The sequence below is a fragment of the Antedon mediterranea genome, chromosome 5 (genome assembly GCF_964355755.1).
Source record: "Antedon mediterranea chromosome 5, ecAntMedi1.1, whole genome shotgun sequence".
Taxonomy (NCBI): domain Eukaryota; kingdom Metazoa; phylum Echinodermata; class Crinoidea; order Comatulida; family Antedonidae; genus Antedon; species Antedon mediterranea.
This window is the reverse complement of record NC_092674.1, coordinates 20,013,572-20,023,710: the sequence shown is the minus strand read 5'-3', so window position 1 is coordinate 20,023,710 and position 10,139 is coordinate 20,013,572. Positions and strand designations below refer to the sequence as shown.

At 35.4% G+C, this 10,139-nt stretch overlaps 1 protein-coding gene across 1 annotated transcript; it reads left to right on the top strand.

Moving 5' to 3' along the window:
* The first annotated feature begins 750 nt into the window (after positions 1-750).
* Positions 751-8,825, top strand: LOC140048738 (uncharacterized). The gene is made up of 5 exons (XM_072093517.1): positions 751-842; positions 4,147-4,185; positions 4,266-4,778; positions 5,005-5,205; positions 5,777-8,825. The coding sequence occupies exons 2-5, from the start codon at positions 4,176-4,178 to the stop codon at positions 8,632-8,634; spliced, it is 3,582 nt and encodes a 1,193-aa protein (XP_071949618.1). The 5' UTR covers positions 751-842; positions 4,147-4,175; the 3' UTR covers positions 8,635-8,825.
* The last annotated feature ends 1,314 nt before the right edge of the window (positions 8,826-10,139 follow it).

Genomic DNA, 10,139 nt, shown 5'->3' with positions numbered 1-10,139 from the left:
TATTTAATATAAATATTCACGAAGTACTGATACTTAAAATGTAGCATTAGTGCAGTCACTATTCGATCGAGTAGCAGTGTTTAATTGCATTTCTGCGGCCATCACCTGAATGTACATAAAAAAAGAGAGGACCATGTGATGCCTCTGTGAAACACCTAATTACAGATAGGCTAAATTCATGAAGTTGCTTACTAGATTGTGTGTAGACCTACTTTAAAAAGTACGTCATATATTAGTGAGCCATGTCCAAAAAGATAGATACAATAGGAGACGACGTTTAAGTTGACGCACCATCGCTAGTCTTTTGTGTTACACGTGGATCCCATTAGGCCTACAAGATATTATTTAAAAAAAGTGGCATTACTAAATTAAGGCGTTTAAAATACAAAATGTGATGGCACCAAGAAAATCGGCGTTTCGGACCACATACCCTTTTCAAGATCAAATGTAGCTAGAGCGGACTAATTATGCTCCTCCTTCCCAAGAGGAATAATTCCTCCAAGATTCTTCTACATATTTTGATACCTTTTTTTCATATCCGTTGTTCTGTAGTTTTGTACTCTTTGATCCATGTCATTTAATTATGATGTAGTTTTCAACTCCAGTGATTTCATAGTTATCTTTACATTTTGACAATATTTTAAAGTACTTTATCAAGATTAAGACACTCTGGTATGTTGGTTTAGACAACCCAATTTTATTTCGACCCTAATGGCCGCCCATATTAGGACAGGCCCACACCAAAGAATATATTCTTTGCTGCCCACACCCAAAAAAAAACATCCAGTTGGGCTCAACCTAGAAAACTTTCATTATGATCCACAGTTTTTGCTGTTAAAAAGGTATTTCCTGGGTTTTGTTTTTAATCCAGTTTTTAGACATATCATGTAAGTATAGATAGGCTCTCGAGTCTACTAACTAGGCCTATCTAGGCCTAGGCTAGCCTGGCCTAGCTAGACTAAATAAGTAACGCCGTGGTTAGGATTCCGGCACCGGAACTCAACTGCCCAGCGTTAGGGATTCCGACACGCTATTGCGCATGCCCAGAGCGAGGTAATCGGCGACTTTATACTTATCAACAGCGATGGATTATTTCATAGCTGCGCCACACGGCGAACTAGCCTAGATGCCTTCTAATATGGGATCCACTAATCTAGGCTAGGGCTACCAGTTAGACTACGTGACCATAATAAATACATGACTAGTTTTATGATTTTTCATAACGCATTATACTGTACATATACAACATGCAATCACAAGTTGATTTGTTGACGGCAGCCACCGCGTGGATGTGAAAAAACTGTTCGGGAAGTCAGGGTCGCAACGCTAAAAACAGCATTACGATTCTTAGATAGATACTGATACTTATTAATATCATAATTATTTTAACGCGTGGCGTAGTCATATTTTAATTATTAATTCATGTATGGCATAGGCCAAGTTTCATCCATCGCTCTCTCGCTCGCGCAACAACTATCTAGGCTACAGTAAATCCCTATAACACTCCGACTCTCCGTGGTGTGGCACTATTATTTAATAGTGCAAGCTATAATTCACTTCCCAGAGCTCTGGGCATGCGCAATAGCGTGTCGGATTCCCTAACGGTGGGCAGTTGAGTTCCGGTGCCGGAATCCTAACCACGGCGAATAAGTAATGCCGCCTACTCTAAATTAGCTAGGCTATAGTTATTATTAATTAATTAAGTATAGGCCGCGCCTATAGTATAGGGAAAAGACAATCGGGACCACGGACGATAGGGCCCACATTTTGCGGTCCCGATCGTCTTAAGCCTGTTTTCCTGTCGATCGTTAAGTTGCGTTGAGTTGAAAGATTCAACGATTTGACAGGAAAAGAGGGGTAACAATTAACGTTTAAAATCGTTAAAATTTTCAATCGTTAAAGTTGAACCAAGTTCCGATCGTTAAAAGTAAAACTGACCAATCAAATGGTTCACAAATTACGTCATATTGCAGTTTTTGAAAAAATAGGTACGCGCTGAAAATTTTTTGAATTTTTACAATGCGACGATGTTTTTCACCTTTTTTGTACAGATAGGACAGAATTTTTTTAAAGCCGGCGTGCAGTCTTAAAGTAACAAGTAAACTGAAATTGCATTTTCTCGAGAACTACTTGTTCAAAAAACTTCATTGATGCGAGTAGTTTAAAAAACCTAGTTCTTTTCAAATTTACTCGTTTGACTTTCGCATTGCTGTTCTAATGTTAGTCAACTGAAGCTATTGTTAATTTAAAGGCTTGTTACATAACCATTACACCAAACTCGCATACACATGCTTGTAGTAAAATTAGCCTAAATCACAAATACACAAATATATAAACAGTATGCACTCTCGGAGTGGCTTTCTAGTTTAATATTCAATATTATGATTTTGTTTTTTTCAAAATGAAGAAATAAAAAATACTCATCGCCGATATGATCATTTTACATGCAGGTACTTTAGAAAAATTAAGACGCTACGTTTTAACCATGGAAAAAAACCATCCTACAGTATCGTGTGAATGTTATTTAAAAAGCGGAACCCTCGGTCAGCAGAAACACGTACTGTAGCAGCCAGAAGGCACAGCTCCGATTGGTTTCAGAAATAGTGAGTCGCCTTTCAATCAACAGCACATGAATGATCATTTTACTGAAGAAATTCTTTTTTAACCTTTTGGTTATAAAACAATATAATTATCATACCTAATAAATATGCTCATACCGGATGTTTATTTAATTTTACATTAAACAAGACAGTGAAGAGGCACGGAATAATAGGTACATGGACGTACGACAAATACACACATGCACGTCATCATATTTACAACAAATTTGTCCTGTTTCTGCCCCCATGAAAATGTGGAGTTTATTTATACACACCGGTTTTAACCGGTTATTTTTATGCAGCAGAAACAGGCCCCTAGACCTGTAAAATAAAAAAATAAAAACAATTTAATTATTTTTAATAAATATTCATCGACCAAAGTACGAAATTATCAAACCGTCTTAGCAGAAATATTGTCTCTGGTAAATTTCACTTGGCATATGCATAATGCACAAATCTCTAGATAAGAGAACAAATTTTGTCTTAAGACGAAAACAATCTTTGCGGATGACGTCAACATTTGCATAACAGCGTAGTTCAGCAAACAGTCGTGTTTTAATGTACTTGTTCGTTTTGATTTTGCCCTTCGATGGGAGTGTAGAACACAACACATATGCCGCTCATATTAAAACAAATCATGAAATGTTGACTTAATTAAAACATAACTTTAAATTTACCATTTATCAGTTGCGGTTCCACTGCCTAATCATGTATGGAATGGAGCAGTTACCATATCTGACAGTCCGGCAAACAGGGACAGTAAGTTTGTTTGCGCTTCGTAGGTCTCTGCCATGAGACTCGAACCTACTGAGTGGAATACACTCATCTTGGCTAGAAATTAACGAGGCAAAAAATTTGCTACAAATTTCATTACGACGTACATTTAACTGTATTGAGTTACACTGATCAAGAGCTAGATTATAGTAGTGTGATGCCCTAGAATAATTTTACAAGCTCGCTTTTGGATTCACTCTAGCATATTTGATTCAAATTGGTTAAGACCAGAATGCCACACAGGAGAAATTGAGTGGAGTAAGAACGTAAAGAAAAGAATGCTGACATGGTATGGTCACCTGCTCCGTTTAAATGAAACCACACCAGCTAAGATCGCGCTCGGAGAAAGACCAAAAGACCAATAGCAAGACAAAAAAAAAACATAACTTTTCACATGCGGACCTATACACATGCTTGCTAAAAAACGTACTAAGTGAACACAAGTGGGACGCGCAATGTCTAACAACGATTACCGTTTAAGATGATGATTTCATACAATAACAAGGAGTTATCTGCTATATTGCGAATAACTAAAAAACAGATCTTTACCAAATTTAAACAACAGATACTGTAGATATGTGGTTATGGAATACTCTTTTGAAGGCAATCTGAACCACTTTTCATTATTTTACTTATTTTAGGTATATTAGTCAACACTACAACACCACATTTAAATAATTTTAAGAATTTTGTAGCGATGTATGACTGACTATTAAAATGCTTGTTTGAATTTAGATTTAACTTTATAACTGCATTTCTTCTTTTTTTTTAGAAATGAAGAAAGAGAGGTGAATTGTAAACATGGCAACAGGTAAAGTAATATTTTAAATGTTTTTTTTTATTGAGTAAGCAAATATTTCTCTTTATTTTTCTATTTCCTCAATTTTCCAGGTATCAATCACTTCAATCTGGACTTAGTGTCAGTTTCAACTTGGTATGATGAACGTAACCTCTTCAGGCAGCTGAAAGTTTTGTACCGAGATTTGATTTCAGTTGCAAACATTGACAAAGCCCGTGGAACATTAGACTTACTAAATGAATTGAGAAATTCTGGAAAATTAAGTTCCGATAATCTTGAGTTACTCTACCAAACAATAAATGTAACACAGCAGTTTGGTGTCATCAATTTACTCCCACAATCGTTCATCAAAGCTAAAGAAGTTGAAATTACCAAGTTCACTCTCTATCGACTACAAATTGTAGACTTTGGAAATGCATTGACACACGAAGACATTGGAAAAATTGATGCGCTGTTCAATACGCCTTCTAAGAATTATGAGGATTGTTGGAGTATGATTCTGGATTTGGAACACAGACAAAAAATTTGTGAAGAAAAAATGGAAGAATTTATCAACAATCTAAGAAGGCTTGAACTTGAGTCAGCAGTGAAATCCTTGACTAAAGGTATGTTTAAAATTACAGGAGATTTATGGTTAAAGGCTTATTAATTCAATTGAATCAATTAGATAACGTTTTTGGTTGTACCTCACTGACTTTGTTTACAATAGATAACTCATTTTAAAAATACATGTTCAAATCAAAAGCCTTTCATTGGAACAGAAAATATTAATGATAATGATTTTGTTACATCAATGTTAAATTCGGATAATTTTTGTTTACTACACATTAGTAATGGAGGAAGCCCATGTTGAATCCAGGATATTTGAGAAGAGGGATCCAAACAGAGTGAGTGTAGATCCTCCCAAAAAAAAATTCCTAGGACTTTTTTCATTTCTGAAAAAAAAGGATCAAAGCCAGCTCAGTCCCTCTCAAAATCTAACTAGTGGTAATGAAGACCAAGTACTGAAAAAAGAGGGTAAATCTGAAACGGGTGAGTTACTTGACAGTTATGTATACATCATTAAAATATTACATTTTAATACAAAAGCAATAAAATAACAACATACTGTAGGTTAAGTACTTCCTTGAATGTATCTGTAAACAACATTAGGTGTGATTATTAGACCTACTGTAGTATGCAGACTAATTTTTATCTTGAGAATGATTGACAAAAAGTGGTGCAGGGAGGCCTATCATCCCACATTCTTAAAGAGATGATTCCAGTAAAACATTGGGTGAACATAAGATTCGATGGTAGCACTCTTTTTGTTATATATAGGAGAGGCTTCCAAATAATGCAGTTTATCCAGTCAATGTCCAGTAAAAGCTGTGGAGAAAATTTGAGCAAACAAGCCCTTTTATCCCCATCTTTTTAAGTGTCAGATTTCAAATAAAATAATGACATCTTTAGTCTCAATAAAGCAACTGGATATGAAAGATGTATGTTAATTTAATAATAGATACCCATTTAATAGTTTTCTACATATGGTGTTTTCATTTAAAAGAACAGCTTTAAAAATCATGCTTTCTGACTAATCATATTTATTTGTATTTTGTTTTAGAAATAATAGAAGAATATCTGCTTAAAAGACAAAAGAACTTGTGCAGCCAGGCTAGTGTATTTACTCCAGCAATAATGAATGCTAAACACAAAGTTGACATTTCACAGATGTTTACCGATATGGAACTACTCAAAGAAAATGAAAAGAAAGAAAGCACACCAACAACATTAGAAGGAATGGTGGATGCTATTAATTCCACACCTGGGTGTAGGGCTCTTGTAGACGGTGAGGGAGGTATTGGTAAAACTACTATATTAAGGTGTTTATCATACAACTGGGCGACTAGCAAATCAATTGAAGTATTTGAAGGTAAAATTGTATTTCTTTTAAGTGTCAGAGATTGTGAAGAAGATGATGACATCTTCAGTCTAATTGAAAAGCAAATGGATATGAAAGATTTTAATTTAGTCACAGATCTTCCAGAAGATTCAAAATTGATTAAAACATTCATAAACAAGCATGCTGATAAAATTGTGTTATTAGTTGACGGATTAGATGAATTAAGATTTAATAATAAATGCTTAGTTAGTCTTTTCAGAAAGAACAACTTGGAGAAAAGTACTGTAATACTTACTTCACGATCAGAAAACATAGATGAGTTTGTAAATGTGTGTAACATACATGTAAGAGTTAAGGGATTTAACAGCAAAAGCATAGGAAAGTATATTGACAAACATTTTTTGTATTTTGGAATACCGGAATTGGGTGAATCTCTTAAGAAAGAATTAGATATTGGCACTTCACATGCTGGATTAAGATATCCAGAAGCATATTCCATGTGCAAAAATCCAATGTTACTTCTTTCAATGTGTATGCTATGGGAAGAAAAACAAGCTCTTCCTGAAGATAATTCTGACCTTTTCAAAGAAATATTTCGTAGTATTTTAAATCAGTTTAACAAACAGGAAAAATTCCCAAAGATTTCTTGTTTTGAAGACACTCCAATTGAATATGTAAATGCTATGATTTTGTTAGGAAAGTGTATGTATTATAGCTTAAAGATAAACCAGCTTTCAATTAGCAAAAAGGATTTAAATGAACAAATGAACAAAGATGTAGTTGACATGGCCCTAAAACTTGGATTTGTTTATGAAGAAGTGCCAATATCAAAATCTAACTTTGAAAACATTTTCATGCCTCCTCACAAGTTAATTGTAGAATCGTTGGTAGGGTTTTACTTGTGTAAATTATGTGAAAGTAAAGATATGAATGATGAATGCAAAGATGATGTAAGACAATTACTTGCACCATTAGATGGTAATGAATGGGAGGTGATAAGAGAATGTGAGTATTTACAGAGAGCAAGAGAGTTTGCAGTTGGTTTCCTTGGTGATAAAGCGGATTCATTTTTAATGCATTGGCTTACAAATCATTTGTCAACGTATCGATCTCTGCTTAGTTGCTTAAACTTTGTTAAAAGACAACATGAGATTTCTGTGGTAGATAAACTAAATAATCACATGATTAGCAAAAATCTAGAAATAAGTGAGCATTTAGATTTCATATCTACCTCAATACAGCTTTTTATTCATCACATTAATCCAGATGTACAATGTGATGGGCATTTCATACGTCTAATTAGGCAACTTCATTGCATGGTATATGAAGAACTAGAAGAAATCTATGGTGACGATAGTTTCCCTTTTTTAGATACCTTTTGTAGTAGTGTTGCAAAAGATTGCCAAGGAAGAATTATTGCCCACATTTTAGGCATTGATGATAAATGTCTCGCCCTTACAATTCATAATCTATCAGGAGAGGTAATAAATCATATGATCAAAGAGTGTTCAATTAGAGGAGTTCAATTAGCATTAGAAACACTTGATATCCAAAATAATAATCTCAGCAGTATTGATGGAACTTTACTGGGTTCTTTATTGATTATGTCTCCTAAATTGAAGGACCTTGAAATGGGTAAATGTAATCTATCGGGTGACGTAATGAATCAAATGGTCAGAGAGTGTTCAAGTAGGGGAGTTCAATTAACACTAAATTGGCTAACAATCGATGGTAATAATCTCGACAACATTGATGGGACTTTACTGGGTTCTTTATTGGCTATGACCCCTATGCTTTCCATGCTTGTAATGGATAATTGTAATCTAACTGGCGATGTCATGAATCACATGATCAGAGAGTGTTCAAATCTTAGACATCAGAAATTGTCATGGCTTAGAATCTGTGGCAATTATCTCAACGACATTGATGGTACTTTACTGGGTTCTTTATTCATTATTTTTCCAAGAATAGGTAACCTTTACATGAATAATTGCAATCTATCAGGTGACATAATGAATCAAATGATCAAAGAATGTTCAAGACGAACCCATTTATCTTTAGAAACGCTACATATGAGTGGTAATAATCTCAGCGACATTGACGTTACTTTACTCTGTTCTTTATTATGTATGTGTCCGCTGATTGACCTTGATATAAGTGCTTGTAATTTATCAGGTGAAATAATGAATCACATGCTCAGAGAGTGTTCAAATACAGTGTCAAATTCACTCAATATAAGTGATAATAACCTCAGTAACATTGATGGTGCTTTAATGGGTTGTTTATTCAATAGGCCTAGGCCTAAGCTTTTCATGAGCAATTGCCATCTATCGGGTGAAATGATGAATCAAATGATCAAAGGGTGTTTATATAGAGGAGTTCTGTTATTTGTAACTGACCTCTATTTCAATGATAATAATCTGAGTAACATTGATGGCGATTTACTGGTTTCTTTGTTGTCTGTGTTTCCTAACCTTCAATGCATTGACGTGCGTAATTGCAATATTCCAATTGATGTAATTAATCGAATGATCAAGGAGGGTTCAAGTAGAAGTAGACTCAACGTCAAAGTGCACTGAATGTAACAATTTATATTGACTAATGGTTCAATATTTTATATAAATATGCGCTAGTTTACAACTTACTTTTGTTATGCTCTATATTTTTTCTCTTTCGTTTTTGACTTATATTTTGTTTATTGTTTTATAATGTGTTTTTTCTTTTATGTATATTTGCATACTGTACTTGTATTGTAGGGGCCCTCATGAGACAAGCTATTTAGTCAGGTAGCTTAGCAATTTTAACGTTACCGGCCGGACAAAAGTACCAAAATTGGCATGGAGTTTCCTTTCGACCTATCTATTGATTTTATCCGTGGAACCCACTTGATCGGGTCCGATTTTTCAAGATGGCTGCCAAAATCCAAAATGGCCCCCAGAAAAAAGGAAATGCCATATATCTGGCTGTAAAACTCGTAAATCAACAAATGGGGTGTCAATGTAAGGGTTTCTGGGGTCAATGAAACAGATGCTGGTTATGCCATATTGCTCAGACCACCTATTTCCAAGATGGCGGCCAAATTTCAAAATGGCCGCCAAAAAAGGGAAATGTGTGTGTCACTGTAAAAATCGGAAATGAACAAATGAGGTATTAATTCAGGGGTTTCTGGGGTCAACCGAAACAGATGCTGGTCAAGCCATTTTGCTACGGTCACCAATTTCCAAAATGGCGGCCAAATTTCAAAATGGCTGCCAAAAAAAACTCCAAAAATTTTGTGTAGGCATATGTGGGTTAAAAATCAGAAATTAAAAATAATATATGAAAAAGGTTTACTTGGCTCTATAATAGCTACATAACAGTTTACAGTTATAGTACAGTTGATTTACCCTATTTGGATGAACATGTGCACCGGCAAAGAGATGTGCAAGGCAGATTTGCCTTGCTTGCTGCATTTGCAGACTGTACAGGCCCTTTTGCAGCCACATTTCACAAATTCTCTGCAAGCTTTAAATGCCTCTGGAATGGTAGACCAGACAGGTTCCCATGAGTTCCCAACTTTCACCCATGCATAGTCGGTTGGACACGGATTTGTTTGTTTAGATAACATGCATGTTGTCCAGATGCCAGCTTGGTATACGGCCCTCCTAGTGTGCTGGAGTAATGCATTTGAGTAGTGGTATCTTGTCAACAGCTTGCTGTTTCTGGCTGAACAGTTCCATCCAAGCACTGTTAACATTCATGGCGTTACTTGTTTTGTCATAAACTACGACAACTAGTCTCTCGATTCTTTGAAATGATTCAGAATGTAAGTGAAGATGCTCAAACGGATGTGCGGCAAGATAAAGAAAGCCATCCGTAACTCTAAACGCTGAGGTAGTATAACATCCTGACAGGGAGTGGAAAATTGGCAGGGAACGTGATTTGCGTTCACCGAGATGTACACAAATGGCGTTGATACTGTAATGAGTTCTTTCCAGTTCCAAATGCTATCCAGAGATCAAGATCAGCATTTATATGAGAGAGGTCATGAAACACACTGATAAGAACAACGACAACATCTGTATCCACAGTTCGCACCTGGATG